Source organism: Saccopteryx leptura, chromosome 5, assembly GCF_036850995.1.
Source record: "Saccopteryx leptura isolate mSacLep1 chromosome 5, mSacLep1_pri_phased_curated, whole genome shotgun sequence".
Classification (NCBI taxonomy): Eukaryota; Metazoa; Chordata; class Mammalia; order Chiroptera; family Emballonuridae; genus Saccopteryx; species Saccopteryx leptura.
Genome location: NC_089507.1, coordinates 89,320,696 through 89,343,968, shown reverse-complemented (window position 1 = coordinate 89,343,968; position 23,273 = coordinate 89,320,696). Strand labels below are relative to the sequence as shown.

General features: G+C 35.6%; 1 protein-coding gene across 2 annotated transcripts in view; it reads left to right on the top strand.

Annotated features, from left to right (window-relative positions):
• Positions 1–23,273, top strand: part of TBCK (TBC1 domain containing kinase) — a 227,695-nt gene that overhangs the window by 13,285 nt on the left and 191,137 nt on the right. For both annotated transcript variants that reach the window (XM_066385886.1, XM_066385885.1), the window contains exon 3: positions 3,301–3,373. In XM_066385886.1, coding sequence (XP_066241983.1) covers positions 3,301–3,373 — 73 coding nt within the window. The remainder of the gene's footprint in view (positions 1–3,300; positions 3,374–23,273) is intronic.

Genomic DNA, 23,273 nt, shown 5'->3' with positions numbered 1-23,273 from the left:
CTGTGCTCTTAACCACTATGTTTCATGATAGGAATTTATTGGGAGAAGGAAATAGGGAAGATCATTTTAAGCAATGGGAATCCCATATGCTAGTAGCTTAAGGCTGGAAGGGGAGATGAAGGCCAGTGTTTATAAAAGTTGGTGAGCAAGAGATAAAATAACAAAAAATAGAGAGGAAGTTACATATTCAGATTTATAAATTATTATATTATCACTTGGACATTAATATGAAAATATATTGGGAGGAAATAAAAATTAATGTGAGAAGATCTGCTAAGAGATTTGTAGTACTCTAATAAGAGATGATACTGGTGGCCCTGGCTGGGTTGCTCAGTGGGTAGAGCATCATCCCCTAGCATTAAGGTTGTGGATTGGATCCTACGAGAAGCAATCAATGAGTATAAAATTAAATGGAACAAGTAAGTGGAACAGTAAGTTGATGCTTCTCTCTCTCCTTCCCCTTTCTTTCTTTCTCCTCTTCCTCTCTCCCTTCTTCTCTTCCTCCCTCCCTTCCTCTCTCTCTCTCTCTCTCTCTCTCTTTCTTCCCCACCCCTCTTCTCTCCTCTCTACCCTCTGTCTCAAATCAATGGAAGAAATGGGGATGATGCTGGCTTGGACCAAGACTGTAGCAGATGGAGCAAATTGTACAGATTCTGAAAACATTTGGGAGATAGAAATACCAGAACATTTTGTTTGAAGTTGAGAAAGGGAGATTGCTACTAAGTCTCTAGCTGGAACAAGTACCAGAGTGGTGGTACCATTTACTGAAATAGACTAAAGGAAACAGACTTAAGGAGCCAACTGTATGTTCAGTTAGGGTTCTATAGAGGTGATTTTTATATTAAAGTGAGAAATTTTCCATACAGACCTGGAGTTCAGAAGAGAGTTCTGAGCTTAAGATAAAATTTGAGAGTTGGTTAGCCTTGATAATAAAAAACATAATATAACATGTATACAGTGAAATACTACTATTCAGCATAAAAATGATGATCTATTGCCATTTACAACAACATGGATAGACCTTGAGAACATTGAGTGAAATAAATAAATCAGAAAAAGCTAAGAACAGTATGATTTCACACATAGGTGGGATATAAAACTGAGTCTAAAGGACCTAGATAAAAGTGAAATGGTTAACTAGGGGAGAGGGTAGTATGGAGGGGAATAACGAGGGACAAATATACGGTGACAGAAAATGATTTGACTTTGTGTGATGGGCATGCAATGCAATGAACAGTTCAAATGCTCTAGAGATGTTCACTTGACACCTGTGTACTCTTGTTGATCAGTCACACCATTAAATTTAATTTCAAAAAAACAAACAAACAATACGGAGACCCAGAATCAAAGGTAGAGGAAGTGAGAACATTTAAATTGGGTAGAAGAGATCCCAGTCTACAAAGTATTATAGAATGAGGAATAGCCAGATGGCTTATAAGGCGAAATGTTAGATACAAGCTTACAAAATGTTACTTACAAAATGTTAGATGCAAGCTTCCCACATTGCTCTTCTGATAGTATTACGTACTACATTTTTCCTTCTAGAATTTCATAGCTTTACTAAATTGCTGGGAATTCAACTTTATATGCTCTTTTCTTTATTGAAGAACTAAGCCTTTTATTTCATTATTTTCTTTCCTTTTCTCTTTTTCTCATTTAGTGTTCTTTCAAATTTAATTCTCTTTAAGTTCTTCCTATTTAAATCACTTGGAGTCTTTCATCTGAAAGTAGTAGCTTTTGGTTAGAGCATTGTTAATTTTAGTGTTTCAGATCATTCTGTATAATGCAAGCACCTCTGACAGTTTCAACTTCCGAGATGTGACCCACACACTGCCCTGCCCTCATACCTGACACGATTCCTGCATGTATACTATTGTCCCTCATATCTACTCACCCATGTAAGACCATACCTTGAACTAGTTGTTACTGAGTTACTCCTTTCACTGGATCTCCTACTCTGAAATTCTTTTTCATCTTCTGCAATCTCATTTTTCTACCATTGCTAGTTTTTATTTTCATTATTCCTATTCTCATTGCACTTCTTTATCTTGTCTGCCATCTTTATTTTGTGTTAACCTTTCTTATCTAATCTAGAACCCACTTTGCATGGATAGTCACAGAATCCCAATTTCTTTTCAACCTTTGATCTCTTCTGAAATAACCTTATTAAATCCGCACCCACTTGTAATCTCAGTTGTATTTTTTCTTGCTCTTCTACCACACACACACACACACACACACACACACACACACACACACACACACACACACTGTGTCAGACAATGTATTAGTCACTGGGGTTACTGATGAGGGAAATAAGGTATACACCAGTGGTAGTCAACCTGGTCCCTACCGCCCACTAGTGGGCGTTCCAGCTTTCATGGTGGGCGGTAGCAGAGCAACCAAAGTATAAATAAAAAGATAGATTTAACTATAGTAAGTTGTTTTATAAAGATTTATTCTGCCAAACTTAGCGAAAATCCTACATAAAGTACTTGGTAAGTAATTATTATATGCTTTAACTTGCTGTAACTGTGCTTTATAAATTTTATAAAGTAAAGTTACTTCCCTACTTTATAAATCACCATTACTGTGGAACTGGTGGGCAATTAGAAAATTTTACTAGTAACAGAGATAAAAGTGGGTGGTAGGTATAAAAAGGTTGTCTACCCCTGGTATACACTGACCCTCCGAATTTTGCTATCTTATTCATAAATCTGTTGGAAAATGAAAATTACTTCATAGAATTGATTGTGCCCACCAAATTTTTTGTTATAACTTAATCTTAGCCCCAGGATGTTGCAAACAACCCTAGTCAATTTTCTGTTCTTTCTCCATAATCATGGTTCAGAACATTTCTATTTTTCTTTAATTTCTGAACTTAATTTTACAGACCCTGTGATGGACCCAGGCTATAATAATATGATGTCCTTAGCTTCCAATTTCTCTTTCCCTTCAGAAAGTTGTTTTATACCTTTGTCCAAGCTTTTCCCTCTCATACCCTGTGTCAGAAGAAGGATCCCTTTTTTCCCAAAGATGAGCCTTTCTATTTTTCCTGACGTATATGGGAGGAACTCTGGAGAAAAACACAAGATGAAGAGAAATTGTTATTTGATGTATTGTTTTATTATCTATCAATTCTGTTATTCTATACATTTAGTAATTATGTTAATATAGAGTTTGAAAAACTTTTAAAATACTACTTGTACTTTATGTTAATTTCTGTAGTGGGGTATATTATTTTGTCATTAAAACATTGTATCATATTAATATAAAGTGGATTTGTTTTGTTTTATTCAGAGAGACTGGTGGTCGTGGCTGAACACTGTGAGCGGAGTCTAGAAGACTTACTCCGAGAAAGGACACCTGTGAGGTACTGTGTAATATCAGGAAAATTAAATGCAAAGCAAAAGTTGGCAAACTAAAAGGCATTTTAACTAAAAACTGCATAGTTTTAGTTTCTTCTGTTATTTGTTTAATAATAAAAGCCAGGTGCAAATTTTCATCTTGGGAAATTTGATTCACAGACCTCATATAAATTTATTTTTTACATTATCCAATGTTCAGCTTTTGTGAAGTAGGCATTCTAAAGTACTTGACAAAAAAATTCCTATGAAGCATATATATGACAATTTGAAATCTTTTTAGTACTAAGCAGTTCTCTAGCTGAGATCAAGAGTATTTTCCTGAAAGGGGTACTTGGTAACTTATACAGAATACTGGTTCAGGGGGTCCTTGGGTTATGACAGTCTCAACATATGACATTTCGAATTTACGACGCTCACTCTCATAAAAACTTTAGAAAATTGAGATGTGAGTGCTCTGGCTTATGCCTTTAGCATCATTATTACAGACTACGTGGGTGAACTAGTTTGGTGCATGGCAGAAGAATATACAGTAACGCGGCATATGAGTAAGGGAGTTGGCATCCCTCACTACGCTTACCTACACCATTTTGGACTGTTAAAAGTGCACGTATTCCATTTGTGTTAGGCTAAGGTGTGTTTCGATTTGGGTTACATCATCTGTAGGAATGGAATTATGTCATAACCTGAGGACCCCCTGTATTCCTAGGGACACAATGAACTGTGTAAAGGCCCTGTTGGAAAGTATAGAAAAATAATATCATGGATTAGGTGAATCTAATGATACAGATTAAATTCAGTTATTTCAGTGACTCAGTAAATTTGCTTTTAGGAAGTCTTGGCAATAAGAACATCTGGTCTAAATTTTTTGATAAATATTCTATTAAATGAACTTTTTCACAGATTTTCTGAAAATATGTTAAAATTGTCAAAACTATTTTTTTAATGAATAAATAAAGTAGTACCAAACTCATGAAAAGTGCTGTTCAGGAACTTTTACAGAATTATAAATACCTATTCTAATTTAAAGAAATATTCTTGTTGGTTAATACATTTTAATTACTGCTATATTCTAGATAAAAATAAATCTTTTTAAAGGGAAAAACTGTGTATTTTACTAAATGGTAGTAATTTAATAGAAGCAAAGCAAATAAATTACTACTTTAAATAATTTGATTTTAAGCAGTCTCTGGAATGAAAGATGCAGATATCAAGTGTATCATTGCCTTACTTGCTTATTTAGAAAAGTCTAGTCTGACTATAGCTATTAAAAGCGACTTTTCTTTATATTTAGAAACAGCTTAAGCTTACTTAATAAATATGTTTTTATCATTCTAATTTTTGCATATCACAGATTTTTTATTTTATATTATTATTATTATTATTATTATTATTTTAGTGAGAGAGAAACAGACAGAAAGGGAGAGAGATGAGAAGCATCAACTTGTATTTGTGGAACTTAAGTTGTTCATTGATTGCTTCTCATATGTACCTTGACCAGGGGACTCCAGCTGAGCCAGTGACCCTCTTGCTCAAGCCAGTGACCTTGGGTTCAAGCCAGTGACCTAGGGCTCAAGCCAGTAATGTTGGGGTCATGTCTATAATCCCATACTTAAGCTGGTGAGCCCGCACTCAAGCTGGTGAGCTTGGGGCTTGGAACCTGGGTCCTCAGTGTTCCAGGTGGACACTCTATCTACTACTGTGCCACCACCTGTTCAGGCAACAAATCTTTGGTTTTATTTTTTAGGAACATATTACTCTTTGCTCACCAGTTTAAATTGATACTTTATAGTCTACTGAAGCTGTGAAAACTTTTGATATTATAACTGAAGACCAATTGTAACTGCATCTTTATGGAAGAAAGATTTGTTTTAATTCAGCCTGTGTTAAATTAGAATAAAGCTTTATAATACAGTATATGATGAAGAAGCCACTAACTAGCTAGGCAGCCTTGGATAGTTCTCTTAGTCATTTTCCTTATCTGTAAGGTGAGAAGATTTTTACTTGTTATAAGGATCACTCTAAAGGAAGTTATTCTCAACTTCATATTTTATTTAATAGGCATTACATTTAATTTACAAGTCTGTATTTTTGTTTTTTTACATCAAGATACATATCAAATAACTATTGCCCTTTAAATAACAGATTTCCTGACAAAAGAATGAGTGACAGATCTATGTATAAAATTACAGTGCTGTGATTTAAAAGTTGAAATTGCTATAGAAACATTTATTTTATGATCCAACAATAATACTGCTGGAGGGAAGACCTGCTCAGATTTTGGGCCCTGGGTACTTCATTTGCTTCACTCTAGTTCCTGTCATGCCTTGGTATTTATTTGAGAGAAAGGAAAAATATGTGTCCACCAAAATATTTGTACAGGAATAGTCCAAGATACATTATTCATAGTAGCCCCAAACTGGTACAAACTAAATTTCTGTCATGGGAGAATGGGTGAACAAATCAGGTTATATAAATCAACAACACTGATATGTGCAACATGATGAACCTTAAAACCATTGTGCTAAGCAAAAGAGGCCAGATATTCTTCTATTTATGTGACATTCAAGAAAGATCAACACTCATCCATGGTGGTAGATATAAAAACAGTGCTTGACTCTGGTTTCGTAAAAGGTAATAGAAGAACTGATTCAAAACAGCCTTGAGGGACCTGTATGGGGTAATGTAAATTTTTTACTTCTTGATCAGAATAATAAATGATACATGTTATTTCAAAACCTGTCAAAACTCACTGAAATATACCCTTGACATATGTATGTTTCACCTATGTAAATTATACCTTCTTTTTTTTTTAAAAAAAAAGAACCTGTTGAATTATTGTTTGACTTGAGTTTTGAATCCCTCATATAGCAACAATAGTATGTATATGTTGTTAATGAAGATACTTGATTTAGTGGCATACTTCTTTATATTTCTTTGTTTCTATATGAAGAAATAGCATAAACTACCACAACATTTAGTGGCTTAAAACAACAATTATTTATCATTTCATAATTTCTCTGGGCCAGGAATTCAGAAATGGCTTTTAACTGCGTTATTCTAGCTTAGAACCTCATGAGCTCATGAGGTTGTAGTAAATCAGCTAGGACTATAGTCATCTGAAAGCTTGTCTAGAGCCAGATGACCTGTTTTTAAAATAGCTCACTCATTTGGTGCCAATTGTTGATAGGAGGCTTTAGTTCCTCCCTGCCCTGGACCTTTCCACGGCCTCTTGGCTAGCCTCTCAGTATGGTGGATAAGAAATATGTTCTTGAAAGTATTCAGTATTCATATAGAGTATTTGGGGCAGAAGAAAGGAAGTACTTTAGTCTATGAAGAGAGAGGGTAGAGCATTAAGTGAATATCCAGAAGCACTAGAGGGGAATAGTGTCTTCACAGACATAGCGATGCTGCTATCAGAAATACTCTATGTGAGAATTGATGTTTCCCATGGTCTTGTTTTCTCAGCCGTTGCAAAGCATTCAATGACTCCTTTGGAACTGAGGCAGAAAAGAGAAGCTGGTTACTCAGAAGACAGATTTCTAGTTTCATCATTTTACCTCAAATCTATCATTTTATTTTTTTCTTTCAATTGTAAGGATACAGTTGATACTGCTTTGCCAATAAGCTTATGAAGTTTTATTTTTCTGTGCTCATCATCCTTTTTTAGAGATGATAACTCTCATAGCAGTGAACATCAATAGTTTCAATAGTGTAAAAGTACATATAAAGAAGCCACCTGGCCTGACCAAGCAGTAGTACAGTGGATAGAGCGTTGGACTGGGACACAGAGGAACCAGGTTCGAAACCCTGAGGTTGCTGGCTTGAGCGCGGGCTCATCTGGTTTAAGCAAGGTTCACCAGCTTGAGCCCAAGGTCACTGGCTTGAGCAATGGGTCACTTGGTCTATTGTAGCCCCCCCCCCCCCCCCGGTCAGGGTACATGTGAGAAAGCAATCAATGAACAACTAAGGTGCCACAACAAGGACTTGATACTTCTCATCTCTCTTCCTTCCTGTCTGTCCATCCCTTTCTGTCCCTCTCTGTCTCTGTCACACACACAAAAAAAGAAGCCACCTGTCTTCACTACCTTTGTATATGACTTCATGAGGATAAAATGTTATAGGTAGAAGCATATTCTTTGAGTAAGTAAAGGAACGTGAAAGGATTAAATGCAAAATTAATCTTTTTTATGCCGTTTACATTTTCACATAGTATTTTTCATTTATTTAAAATAGAAGATATAGTGACTTTTATGTGTCTTTGTGCTATATATAATGTATATTTTTAAGTAATATATATGTGTAACTTTTTGTAAGTAAAGTACTGTCTTTTTCATTATTCTGGTTATAGACTAAAAGTCAGTGTTTTTATTTTTCATTGTGGAATGCAGCATTCAGCACTTACTGTCTTTGAGTAGAAATGTATCTGTCAGGGTCAGTTCCAAGTTGTTATCTGATCCACCCATCTAAATTAGCTTTGTGGAAAACTATTTGACTTTCTACATATTTGGATTACATTAGTTTCAGTAACAGAGCAGGTTTCATGTGCAGAGTTGATGTGCTGCAATTTTAATTACTTCTATAACCTATTTATGGAAAGTGAAAAGATATTCTATGGCTTACAAATCAGTTCTTTCCCTACTGTTAAAAGTAAGCACCCTACACCTGTAAAAAAGGCTGATGAAAAGTAAACAGGAAAGATATTTAGATGGGGTTACAATCATTTTTACTTGTCCATCTGTCGCAAAACTGTAAGCTGCTAATTGTCTGGTAGTTATTTACATTTGATTGTCTAAACTTAAACATTTTTCAAGGTGTATACCTTACTGGATTTATATTTTGAAGAAAATTTTAAATGTTTTATACAATTGGTTGGATATTGAGTAGAGGCATGAAACCTAGAAACTTATAGAAGAGTCTGGGGTCAATTTATTCACTCTTTTCTCTCTTTTTTTTCTCACTAACTTTTTTCACAACAAATTTAATTTTACTGTACTAGATAATAATGCCTTAAAACACAATAGTAGTAATTTGTGTTATAAATATATTATAACTTAAGAAGATTATCTTGAGGTTTCAGATCCTACTGGAAAATCAAACATTCTCTTCTCTTTTTATAATTTAAATGGCCATAAACCCTTTTGAGAATTCATGTTATCAAAAAAAAATTTATTTTGTATGACCTGAGGCTATTATTAAGTCAGGCTTTTATAAAGCATTGTTATTTGTGTAGACAGTTTGATAACCTGGTTTGAAAAAGGAAACTCATCACTTTTCTTAAAGAGTCTATTTAAACTTGAATATGAAGAATTAATTTTTGGAGAATGCTGTTTCCTTTCAAGGTTGGTTGTTGTTGTTTTTTAAATGTTACTTGTGCCAGAGTTCAAATTTGCCAATATTTCTCTTCAGTTTTAGTTAAGTGATCAAAATTATTTGTTGGAAACCAAGAGGCATGGAATTAAACTCCTATAGCCAGTTTTCAAGAAAAAAAGTTAAGTGTTTAGATTTATTTGAAGTTATCTTGTATGTGATACCTGTGAATCTGCTTAATAGTTACCCTAAAGCCAGATTCAAGATACTGAAAAGTGGAGAAGTTCAAATCTCAACTCTTTTCTGAAAGATTATCCGGAGAATGTTCAAAAAGAGATACCTCTTCACTACTCCTATTAAAGCAAGCATGAGGAAATGGTTTGCTTTTTAAGCCTAGGTGCTATTTTGAAAGTATTTTTCTTTCATGTTAGTGTTATTCAGAGCATGTACTTTTGTTTAAGCTATAAAAGTGCCAGCAAGCGTAGTTTATAGACAGATATTCAGCAGAAATTTGGCACATACAGGGAAGTTTCTGCATTGTCTTTAAATTTGCAAGTGAAGATGGGGTGAGTAGTGCAGGTATGTTTCTTTAATAAAATGTAAATAGTTTGTCATATGTTTTGGGGGGTATGGTTTTGAAAATTTACCAGAGAACTCTCAGCAACGCAGAGGTTATACGTGGAAACTTTGATGGGAAGCAGGCTATGTCTGCAGCTGTTCACTAGCTTGGTGGAAAACATGATCTGACTTAACTCGGATGAGTAAGTTTTATTTTCTCTATTAAGAGTATGCCTACTCATTGAATTCGATATTCCAAAGAATTTCAGACACATTGTAGAATGCAGTCCAGAGTTGGATAATGAGCCACATTTCCTAATCATCAGAAATAGACAGTAGTATTCTTAATTTAGGATATAACCTGATGGTGCAAGTTGAGGCACTTACACAGTTTCTGCTTTCAAGGACCATCATTTCAAAGTGCACCTGAAATTATTTCAGTGCAGTCATGTAATGTAGAGACTTATAAAATTGAAGTATATTTTTCTTCCTATTTTACTTGTTTTGTTGAAAGACAGAAAATAATTCCAAAAGATGTCCTTTGCTCAGGCTTGGAATCTTGCAGCTATCTTTTGCTTTCTCCCTTTCCTGTACCCTATCCTATTTGTTGTCAAGTGTCATTACTACAGCCTTGTGATATTTCTTGCATCTCTGCTGTCCTCTACAATCTGCCAACTTTTTCCTAACTGGTCTTTCTGCTTTTAGTCTTTCCATTTTCCCATCAATCCTACTTTCTGTTAGTATATTAATATTTTTAAAATCAGCCTATTCCCTGCTCAAAAATATTTGGTTGGTCTTCATTTTGTGTGTGTAAAACACATTATATAAGCATAAGTTATGATTTCAGTCTAATTTCCAAATTGTGTCTAAAATGTACAAGTAGTTTTTATTGCTACCCATATATTGTTGAGAAGCTTGAGTACAGAGAATTGAAATACGCCATGAAGACTGTGCTCTTATTGCCTTATAGTGTATTTCATTCTTTAGCACAACGCATAGCACTTCTTCAAGTAATTCACTTACCGCTGTCTGTGTCCTTCTATACCATACTACTGAACCAAAGCAAAAATTATATTTCCCTTCTCCATATTCCTTTATTAAATTGTCTCTTTAGTTGCCAGGTAACTTTTCCCTTCTAGTTTATAATTGTTTGCCTGCAATTATAAGATTAAGCAAGGTATGGTTTACCTTCCCTGATTAACTATACTTTTTTTAACATGTATAACATAATTTTTCATTTTTCTGTGTCTAAAGAAGTTAGCATAAGTCTTTGTATATGGAGAATGTGTTGTCAGTTAACTATTAAGTGAGCTAAATATGTTTTTAGTTTATTCATGCAGTTTAAATTCTATTTTCCTATTGTCCTCCTTTCAAATTATGTACCATAATTTTATTTCCCAAATTAGTTTGGTGGAAGTATGATGCAGATGTTATTTTGGGAGAGGGAATTATTTCAGTGTTTATGTTCGAAAAAGGTGGTCAGAGAACTTGTAAATATGTTGATATAGAAGGCTGACCTACCTGCTAATTTTCATGAGAGACACTTTTTTTTTTTAATCCAAATACATCCTCACTTGTAATTCTAGCAAAGTATTAGAAGTACTATATTTACAGAAGGGGAGGGACTGGAATGAGGAAGAAGAGGAGACTGGATTTGGGAAAGGGAATATATGCATTAGAAATTACAAACTTATTTGAGTCCAGTCAGGTAATTTAAGTGAGTGGATTATAATAAGCTGAAACTGGATTAAACTGGAAAGCAAATAACACGGAAAGGGGCAGCTAGTACTAAGCTCTAGCCCCTGTTGCCATGTAAGAGTGTATCCTGATGCTACCATCCTTTCACATTTTCAATAGAACTCAGAATCTGGATTCTTAAGTGAAATCTCTGAATTTCTAAACATTTCAAGTAATTGAAAAGTTGTAAAACACTATGATCTAAGTAAGGAAAGTAATTTGTCCAATGGGTAACCAAATTGCAATTATCTGATATAAGAAGTTATTGGTGGAGGAAAATAAATTGCTATCCTTTATCTGATATAAAAGTGAATGGGATCGTTGTGAAAAGGAAAGAAAAGGAATAGGTTTTTAACTTTTAAGAATTATTCACTAATTTTAATACACTGGAAAGAAAAGGTGAAATGTCAGCACTTTATAATTTTACTACTGAGATGAGAAATTATATACTTCTGAAAAACTGAGTATTTTTAGCAGAATGATCTGAGAATGATAGGAGTCATCTGTGTCAGAAGTTAATTTTACCTATGAAAACTTTCTATTTAAGAGAAAAAGAAAACATCCACTGTGTACAGCCTCAGTGGTCAAATACCACAGCAGTTTTTTAATTTCCTCATTGTTTGCCTCCTATTAAACAATTAATTCCTTCAGTAAGTGAAAACATTTTAGTAAATTAAGGTGGGAGATTTTTTCTTAGAATTTGCACTGACTTCAAAGGAACACTTTGAATTTTATTCCATGTTATTGTCTATACTCATAAAGACAAAAGAGGGATGGAATAGGAAAGAAATTAATCAGTACAAATTCCTGTCGGGAAGTGTTTGAAAAGCAGAAACTACTGAGTTGATCAACTTCAAAGTGTCAACACGTGAAAGAAATACAATTAGTAAGCGATTGGAGTCATGCTACAAGAGACTCAGTATATTTTTATTGTTTTACTTTCTTTGTCTTTGTTTTTAGCTATATATATTTTGTTCTTTATTTTTCCAATGTTTGTGGTAGGGATTACAATATAGATCCTTAATTTACTACAGTCTTTCATAAATTGATATTATGCCAATTAGCATATAATGTAGAAATCATAATGATATACTTCTATTTCCCTTTTTTATCCTTTGGGTATTGTTTATACATTTTACAATTTATATTTATGCTTACATATATTATAAATCTGATCAAGCATTGTTATTGTTTTTTCTTTAAACAACTTTAATTTCTTTTAACTACTTGAGAAATGAAGATAATTGTTTTGCATTTAACCATGTATTTACCATTTCCTGAGCTCTTTGTTACTTTGTTTTGATCCAGACTTCCATTTGGGATCATTTTGCTTCAGCCTGAAACACTTCGCTTAAATTTCTTTTAGTGCAAGTCTGATGCTGACAAATTCTCACAGATTTTGGCTATATGAAAATGTCTTTAAATCACCTTAATTTTTTCTTGGTTAGCATTCAACTGTAAAAAATTTAAAACAAAAAACAAAGTTAAAAGAATTGTACAACATACCAATATTCTACAATTAATATTTTGCCAACTTTGGTTTTACCACGTGTCTACTCATTGCACTATTTGTTCATTAACTGATTTTGTTATTTTGATGTATTTCAAAGTAAGTTGCAGATATATCATTCCTGAATCTTCCATCCTGTATATCATTAACTAGAATTCAGTATGTGTTTATGTTGTCTTTGTAGGTAAAACTTACATTCAGTGAAGAACTAAAACTTGTGTATCATTTGAAATTTTCTTTTTTTTTTTTTTTGTATTTTTCTGAAGCTGGAAACGGGGAGAGACAGTCAGACTCCTGCATGCGCCCGACCGGGATCCACCCAGCACGCCCACCAGGGCAACGCTCTGCCCACCAGGGGGCGATGCTCTGGCCCTCCAGGGCGTCGCTCTGTTGTGACCAGAGCCATTCTAGCGCCTGGGGCAGAGGCCAAGGAGCCATCCCCAGCACCCGGGCCATCTTTGCTCCAATGGAGCCTCGGCTGCGGGAGGGGAAGAGAGAGACAGAGAGGAAGGAGAGGGGGAGGGGTGGAGAAGCAGATGGGCGCCTCTCCTGTGTGCCCTGGCCGGGAATCGAACCCGGGACTTCCGCATGCCAGGCCGACGCTCTACCACTGAGGCAACCGGCCAGGGCCTCATTTGATAAATTTTAATAAACGTATACACCTTATAACCCAAATACACATCAAACTAAGATCACAACCATCATCCTGGAAATTTCCCTCATGCCCCTTCACAGTAAATCTTTGCCCTTCATTCCATTTCCATCTCCCAGAAGAAACAACTTTTCTTATTTTTTCATCTTAGATTTGTTTGTTTATTCTAGTTCTTTACAGAATCAGAATTATACAGTATATATATGCTGTTTTGTGTAAGCCTTCTTTCATTCACTCTAGTTGTTCTAGAAGTCATCTATGTGGTTTCATGGATTACGTCTCATTCCTTTTAATTGCTGAAGTATATTCCATTTTACAAATGTGCCAGTTTGTTTAGCAATTTTCTTTTTATGAGCTCCTGGGATATTTCTAGGTTTTTGGCTATTATAACTAAAGTTTTGGGGAATGCTTTTGTAAAGTTTTTGGGGCAGTGTTTATTTTTATTGTTTGTCTGTTTTTGGTAGGCAAATGTTTTCCTATCCCTGGGTAAATATGCAGCACTTGGATTGATAGATTTTAGGGTAGGTATATGATTAATATTAGAAACTACCATACCTTTTTCCAAAGTATTGCACCTTTCACATTACTACTGGCCATATATGAGAGTTCTGATTCCTCCATTTTCTCACTAGCAGGTGTTCTTTTTATTCTTTTACCTTTAGCCACTATAATGAGTACTGTATATTGTGGTATCTCATTATAGATTTAATTTCCATTTCCATGATGACTAAAGATGTTAAGTTCTTTTCATATACTTACTGGGCATTCATATCATTACATATATACATATATATGTTCAGTTTTTGGTTCCATTTTTAAGTGGGTTATCTTTTTATTAGAGATTTATAGGCATTATTTGTATACTTTCTATATTCTCCATACATATACTTTGCTAGATATATTCTTTGAATATTTTCTGCCAGTCTGGTTTGTCTATTTATTTTTAAATTATGTTTCTGTGAGCAGAAGTTATTATTTATGGTAAAGTTTTAATGTTTCGATATTTTTCTTTTATGGTAATTGCTTTTTGTATCCCTTTCGAGAAACCATTTCTTCTTCCCAAGTCATGAAAATATTCTGTTTCTTCGAGGAGCATTATAGTTTTATATTTAATATTGAATCTTTGATCTCCCTCAATTTAATGTTTGTATATGGTCCTCATTTTCAGTTTTTGCTACATGGATATCCAGTTGTTCCAGTTTTATTTTTTTAAAGAACTTTCCTTTTCCCAAATGATTGTTTTGGTGCTTTTATTGAAAAGTAAATGTCCATGTACATGTAGGTTTGTTTCTGGCCTTCTGTTTTGTTTTATTTATCTATTTTTCTCTCCTAATATCACCTCCATACTGTCTTAATTACTTTAGCTTTACAGTAAATCTTGCAGTTAGGAAATAAAAAATTTCCATTGTTATTCTTTTGTTACAAGATTGCTTAGCTATCCTTGGTTATTTACATTTACATATAAATTTTATAATGAACTTCTCAGTTTCTAAGAATATCTTTTAGTATTCTCTTATGGATTGTATTGTATCTGTGGGACAATTTGGGAACAACTGATATATAAGGTCTACCGGAAAGTTCTGTCCGTTTCTATCACAAGTTTTGACACACATAAGCACATGTTTATTTGGCGTATGTGTGCCTCTCTATTTTTATCACTTAATGTATACATACTGACGTAGCAAATTAACTAAAACAAAGTTGGTTCACGTTAGTCTTATGTGTGAAGCGATAGTGTACCCATGGCTACTGATAAAGTTCATATATGCCACTGTAATTTTTACGAATTTCAACAAGGAGGAAATGCTACAGAAGCATGTAGAAATTTATTGAAAGTGTTTGGTGAAAGAATAATACCGACTATCACTTGTTTTTGTCCTTACAAAATTTTTTTTTTTTGTATTTTTCTGAAGCTGGAAACGGGGAGAGACAGTCAGACAGACTCCCACATGCGCCCGACCGGGATCCACCCGGCACGCCCACCAGGGGCGACGCTCTGCCCACCAGGGGGCGATGCTCTGCCCCTCTGGGGCGTCGCTCTGCCGCGACCAGAGCCACTCTAGCGCCTGGGGCAGAGGCCAAGGAGCCATCCCCAGGGCCCGGGCCATCTTTTGCTCCAATGGAGCCTTGGCTGCGGGAGGGGAAGAGAGAGACAGAGAGGAAGGAGGGGGTGGGGGTGGAGAAGCAAATGGGCGCTTCTCCTATGTGCCCTGGCCGGGAATCGAACCCAAGTCCCCCACACGCCAGGCCGACGCTCTACCGCTGAGCCAACCGGCCAGGGCCTTACAAAATTTTTTGAAGGGCAAAAAATTCAAAAATGAAGAAGATATCAAACAAGCACTGGTTCAATTTTTCGCATCAAAAAATAAAACATTTTTCAAAAATGGGATATACAAATTGCCCTCACGCTGGCAAGAAATCATTAATAATAATGGCAATTATATTATTTAATAAAGTTAATTGACGGTAAGAAAAAATTTGTATTTTGTTTTATTCCAAAAACGGACAGAACTTTCTGGTAGACCATATATATCTATATCTATCTATATAGATATATATAGATAGATATAGATATATATATATTTTTTTTTTTTTAAGTAAGAGGATGGGGAAATAGTGAGACAGACTCCCACATGCAACAGCTGGGATTCACTTGGCAACTCCCATCTGGGGCTGATACTCGAGTACCAAACTATCCTCAGCACCTGAGGCTGATGCCCTCAAACAAACAGAGCTATCCTCTGCGCCCGGAGCTGATGCTCAAACCAACTGAGTCACTAGTTGTGTGAGGGGAAAAGACAGAGAAGGGGGAAAGAAGCAGAGGGTCACTTCTCTTCTGTGCCTTGACTGGGATCAAACCTGGGACTGAATCCAGGGACATCCATATGCCAGGCAGGCCAATGGTTTATACACTGAGCCACTGGCCAGGGCCAACATTGACATCTTAACAATATTGAGTCATCCAACAAATGACCATATTGTTTCTCTTAAAATTTTAAGTTTTCTTTCATTTCTCTCAACAATATTTTACAGTTCACAATGTAGAGTTCTTGTTCTTTTAAGTTTATTCCTAAGTATCATATGTTTTGATACAATTGTAAACAAAATTGTATTTTCTAATTGTTTGATGCTATTATATATTATATAAAAATGCAAGCAGCAGAGTCAAATTAAGTATGAAATAGATCAAGAAAAAGTAATATAAGTAATAAAGATGATAAGAAAAAAGAGAAGGAAAGAAGAGAGAAGAGGAAGAATAAGAAGAGGAGGAGGAGTTGAAAACCTGTTTCTGTGCAATGATGATATGGTTTATGTAAAAAATTCTAAGGAATCTATAAAAGAACTCTTTGTACTAATAAGTAACTGTAGCAAGGTCACAGAAAACAAAGTTTATGTTAAAATAATAGCAATAAAATATTAGTATATTTTACTCATTTAGCAGTAAATCATCCAAACTGCTTAGCATCTTTTTTCTTAAGTATATTAGAGTAAGTCTCCTTCTTGGAAGATCAGGTGATCCAATAAAATAGAAAATGATCATATAATATAGTCTGTGATTAATGTTAAGGTCCAGAGTAAATTCAGCAGCTTATTGCCCCCAAGACTTAGTGTTAAATTGTTTTAGGTAGTCGAGGTGACAGAAATCACCAGTTTGGGGGCATGTCAAGGTGACTTGACAATTTCTGTTCAGTGGTCACCAGTGGTCATCTGAGATAAGATAGTTGGAAAAATGATATAGGCAATGCTTTTAAGGATGATAAATACTTCTTTACTGTTTTAATCAAAGACAGATATTTTTAACTGAACCGGGGGGTGATCCTATTTCTGTGTGGGTGTGGGGCTACAGTCATCGTTGCTAACAATGTTAGAACTTTTCTAAGAGAACAAGACTGTATCTGATCAATTGCTTGAATGATTACTTGATTAGAGCCCCTGTGGACTGAAAAATAAAACATGGGGGAAATTATCTTTGTTTGAAAACAGATTTCAGAGTGGAAATTGTCAAATGTTCTTCTCTGTCATAGAATAAGCCAAATGTGTCCCCCATAAAATTTTAAAATTTGAGTAAGTCTGCTCAGTGAACTTATCAAAATAGCAATACTATCCCCCAGATACCTAAATGAGTTAACTTATTGAAACGTATTCCTTACAGTTATTTGTCTGGATGTCACTGTGTTCTCCAAAATAATTTTAGTTTTGGCATAATTAAAGGTTAGAAGTTCTTTCAAACAATAACTGGCCAAAATTTCTTGAAGCTATGTCAGGATGAAAGGTCATGTCAGCATGTAAAATGACCCCTCTGCAATGTCAAAAGGGATATACAGTGTGTCCGTAAAGTCATGGTGCACTTTTGATCGGTCACAGGAAAGCAACAAAAGATGATAGAAATGTGAAATCTGCACCAAATGAAAGGAAAACCCTCCCAGTTTCTGTAGGATGATGTGGCAGCATGTGCGCATGCGCAGATGATGAGGTAACACCGTGTATACAGTGGAGCAGCCCATGGCCATGCCAGTCAAGATGTGGACGGTACAGAGGAAAGTTCAGTGTGTTCTGTGGCTCGCTAAATTTGAATCTGTGACCAAAGTGCAACGTGAATATCAGCGCGTTTATAACGAAGCGCCACCACATAGGAATAACATTACTTGGTGGGATAAGCAGTTGAAGGAAACTGGCAGTTTGGTGGAGAAACCCCGTTCTGGTAGGCCATCAGTGACGAGTCTGTAGAGGCTATATGGGATAGCTATCTAAGGAGCCCTAAAAAATCTGTGTTAAAGAAACGTCTCTGTTTTACGGGGTACAAATTGTGGCAAGAAATGGAGCCCGGATTGAACTGCACTGAATAGGTATGAAATTGGGAGGGTCTTACTTTTATTTGGTGCAGATTTCACATTTCTGTCATCTTTTGTTGCTTTCCTGTGACCAGTCAAAAGTGCACCATGACTTTATGGACACACTGTATATATCTAGTTCACATAAAAGCATTCAATCTAAGAAGGGAGGACTATCCTTGGATTTTTGTTTCTTCTTCTCAAATACTTATTATTTGCTCTGACATAAAGGTTCATTTTTTGTTTATTCTTTTCTTAATTTTTTCCATTAATTTAAGAGAGAGAGAGAATGCACACGTGAGAGAGAGAGAAGCGTCAACTCACTGTTCCACTTAGTTGTTCTATTAGTTGTGTACTAATGGATTGCTTCTTATATGTGTCCTGACTGGGGATAGAGTCCACTACCTCAGTGCACCAGGACAATGCTTTATCCACTGAGAAACCTGGCCAAGGCCAGTTTTGCTTATTCTTAATCTTATGATATTTCCTTAAATGCTTATTGAGGAAGAGTGAAAAGCCTCAAGATAATATTTACATTGTATATTTTAGCACATAAGTGATTATTGTCTGTAGTGTCAAAAGTAGATGACATGTCAGAAATGCTTTCTAAAGATTTATTAACAGAAACTGACAGAATTAAGTGGAAATGAATCAAGCCCATGATCAGTGGTATAGTAATTTTTTCTGCAGGTTTTCCTTTTCTCTTGTTAAATGATAGCCTTGAAAAACTGTGTCCATATTTAATTGGCAAAATTTCAGGAGTTTTTTTTTTATATAAATGAGCTTTATGTTTTTTAAAAATTAAATTTATTGGGGTGACATTGGTTAATAAAATTTTATAGGTTTCAAGTGTACAGTTCTATAATACATAATCTGTGTATTGCATTGTATACCCACCACCCAAAGTCAACAATTCATCTGTCACCATATATTTGACTCTCTTTACCATTTACTACCCCTCACTCCCCTCTGGTAAACCACCATACTTGTTGTCTGTATCATGAGTTTTTGTTTGTTTTTCTTCTTTGTTGGTATATACTGAGGGAATGGTATAAAAGGAATTACCTTAAATCAGGAACAATTTTAAGAACCATTTTGGATCATTCTTTAAGTGGGACACTTTTAAATTTAAAACATTTAATCATATAATTCATAAACAGAAGGAATAGAAAAAAGGAAGGAACAGAGTATTTATTGAGCATATACTATGTTCTAGTTACTGTGCTACATATTTTGCATAAGCAACTTTAAGGTTATTGGTCCTCATTAGTTAGTGATATAAGGTTTACAGAATATTAGATGTCTTCTAATGGTGGGAGCCATGACCACAGTGTAGCCTAACCAATAAACTGTGCCTCTAAAAGTCCTCTTTTCATTGTGGCCTTTCCTTGAGAAATAGCACTTTAGAACTTGCCTTTGTGATAGGCACTGTTCAAAAAGCACAGTCATTTGAGAGAATGATTGGCTTTAAATTTACAAGTACAATTAGTCCTGTCATTAATTACCAAACTATCTTTCTGCCTTTGTATGGATTTCTTTGTTTCATGGAATCTTGATCAAACTGGAAATTAGAGAACCCAGTTCTTTCTCTTGGCAGACACGGAAACAAGCAAAACTAGTTTCATTATTACCAGAATCTGTTGGTATACTTAGGGCAGAGCAGTTTCTCTTGTAAGACAATTGGAGTGGAGGAAATAAAACTGTGTAGAACAAAAGAATACACATGCGGTTTACAGTATTAGTTCTTGTTCCATTTTAACTTCTCAGCCACCTAGTCAATTATTTATGCAAATGCAAGATTTAAATGAGAAATTATTCCTTTATTCTAAATTAGCAGGACCTCAATATGGAAGATCTGAACAAAAATAATGATGGTGAATGCATACAAAAGAACAGGTAAATTACACAAAATGTTGTGGAATGCATTGTGTTAGACATTGTCCTAAGCACTTTGTAATTATTATATTCTTTCATATAAGAGCTCTATTATAGAGCTTACCACTATTACTTCCATTTGATGTGTGAGGAAATGTAGGCTTCTATGAGGAATCTAAGGTGTTAAATAATTTTTTCCTGGTCATACAACTAATAAGTTGTCAGAGTTCCAGTTCTCTGATAGCTAAATGGACGTAACTCTAACTTCATATTCTCTGTTTTTTAGAAAGGAGCAAGCCATTTTTATTGATTGCTATGCAAGTCCTGAGATTTTTTTTTATTCATTTTTAGAGAGGAGAGAGAGACAGAGAGGGAGAGAGAGGAGAGAGAGACAGAGAGAGAGAAGGGGGAAGAGCTGGAAGCATCAACTCCCATATGTGCCTTGACCAGGCAAGCCCAGGGTTTCGAACCGGCGACCTCAGCATTTCCAGGTCGACGCTTTATCCACTGCGCCACCACAGGTCAGGCCAGTCCTGAGATTTTTAATCAAACCTGTTTAAGAATAATTACTGTGTCCAGGGGAAATTAACTGACAAGCCTAAGTCACATTTCCAGTCCTAGAGACAGAACATATGAACTGAGATGTATAGGAGAGAAATGGAATCTGAAATGAACAGTGTTAAATTATCAATGGAAGAAAGGGGCATGCATGTCAGGAAGGGACACAATAAATGTCTACTGCATTTTAAAGATCTGGTAACTGACACTTAGAGTGATTACTTTATCACTACCTGTCACAATGCTATAGCTGGACCTCAGATTTCTCTCTTTAGCCTTCACCATCCATTTTGTTAAACACTGAAAGGTAGTATAGTGTAGCAGTTAAGGACGTGGTCTCTAAGACCAGGCTGCTGGGTTTGAATTTCAGCTCTGCTGTTTACTTATATGAGTAAATTACTTTACCTCTCTGTGCTTTAATTTCTCATCTTCTAAAATAACAGAAATAACTAATGAACTAATAGATATGAATTATTTATAGCAGCACTTGGTATATAGTACAAATGGTTTCTATTAATAACGGTAGTGCTAATAGTATTACTCTTGTAACTACTATAATGTACTAAGGGATTATATTAGCAATAAGCATTTTCTGTGGAACAGTACAGCCTTTTTATGTGAGCAATTATGACAAATTATGATTATTCTGTACTTCTATATTAAGTACATATATGCTTCAGGCACTGGGCTAGGTACTAATGAGTCTGGAGATGAAATATGAAGTCCCAACCTTTACAGAGATTGCTGACTGGTGAGTAGACAGAGTTACAACAAGCAATTACAGTATAGATTTTTTTTATAATTATGTACAACAGGTATATACAAGTTAACTTGATAGACAAATGTGTACCTCATAACCAGGAGAATCTAGAAAAGCTTTACTTCAGTAATGCTTGTGTTTAATCTTAAAGGATAGATAGGTAAGTAGCAGCCAAGTAAACCAGATGAGCAGAGAAAACAGCATGTGCAGGCCTGACCTGTGGTGGTACAGTGGATAAAGCGTCGACCTGGAAATGCTGAGGTCGCCGGTTCGAAACCCTGGGCTTGCCTGGTCAAGGCACATATGGGAGTTGATGCTTCCAGCTCCTCCCCCCTTCTCTCTCTCTGTCTCTCCTCTCTCCCTCTCCCTCTGTCTCTCCTCACCTCTCTAAAATGAATAAATTTAAAAATTAAAAAAAAACAGCATGTGCAGAAAGGCACTGATATTGCAAGCATATAAATAAAGCCAAAGGCAGAGGGGAAGGAGATAAACTTGGAAAGCAAAGTAGTAAAGCATCCATCAGAATATTGGGAATGATCTCCCTGTTTTTCTTTGTAAAACAAATTTGGAATCTAGGAGTGAATCACTCTTGTTTAAGATGATGAGTCTTGAACATAGGCTGCTATATCAGACAGTGATTTAAGATGAAAAGGAGTGGTCATAGGAAGAATGGCTGATACTCTACTTATGAGTTCTTCCCAGATTACTTAAAGGAGGAATTGTGATTTTTCTCTGCTCTAGTCATCTAAATGGATGAAAGTTTTAGCTCTCTTCTACAAGCAATCTGGCTAGCGCACTTGACCTATGCATGGTATTATGATCCAACTTTACTTTCTCTGTTCATGTATTAGTGTATACAATAGCTAGACATTTAGTCAGTAATTGGTTGTTTTGTTTTGTTTTATGTGATAGCCCACAACCTCCCCCCCCCCCAAAAGAACACAGCCATGTGTCTTTGTTTTTCATAGCATTTACCTCAGTGGCAAATCTGCATTCAGAATGCTTTAAAACCATCATGGGAAAGACTGGACATTCCTAAATCTGCCATATATATTTTAGACAAAAACCAGATTCTGATTTTTGTGTGTTAGTCTGTTTCCTTATTGGTTTATGCCCCCAAATTTTCATTTGTTCTCCCATAATGACAGTTGTAAGAATGAGACTCCTACCAATCTGGAACTCTGTATTCTTTATGTCCTTGTAAAATTATATTTTAAATGTGTCCACAGGTCCTGGTAAAATACTGTACTGTGTGTGCTTAGCTATTAAAAGTCTGAAGGAGAAAATGTCCTTTAACAGATGAATAGACAAATGACAGTACATCCATTTAGTGAAATACTGCTCAGCAGTAAAGAAATGCACTGATAATGCAGGCAAGACATGGATAAATCTTCAGAGCACACTGAGTAAAAGAAGCTAGACACAAAATAATGCTGCATCATTCCGTTTATGTGAAACTCTTTAAAAAAGACATTAAATCTATAGTGATAGAAAAAAACATCAGTGATTGCTTGAATCTAGTGGTAGGATAGAGTAGTTGGTTGGGAAGGGGAAAAGATAGTCCTTTTGAGATGTTAGAAATATTCTATTTCTTTATTGTGGCAGTGCTTATAGTGGTGTATACATTTGTCAGAACTCTTCTAATGGTACATTTAAAGTTAATGTAATTTACTGTATATAATTTTCTAAATAAAGATAATTTAAAGAAAAGTATGAAGGAGAAATTGCTCTGTTATAATCATGTCATGATGGAGAAAAATAAGCTACCTTGGCTGGGGCTCGGGCGACCTCGGGGTCGGTTCGAGCGGGTGCGGGCCCACCAAGGCAGCGGAAGCTGTGGTGGCCACAGAGGCAGGCTGGCACTGGCAGCGCCCAAGCCCAAAGGCCCGAGGTGGCAACAGTGGCGGCGGAGGGCCAGTGGACAGACCACACATTGGGAGCACAGAGGCCACATCCACTGGTTCCCTGTGACCACACCCTTCTGAGTGCTGAAAAAAAAGGAAAAAAACAAAATAAAGTAAAATAAATAAGTCTGGATAGAAAGACATCTGAGGCTAAGGGGTGAGCCAGATCCAATATCGTACCTAAATCATCGAACTACAGTACTGAGCCCAAC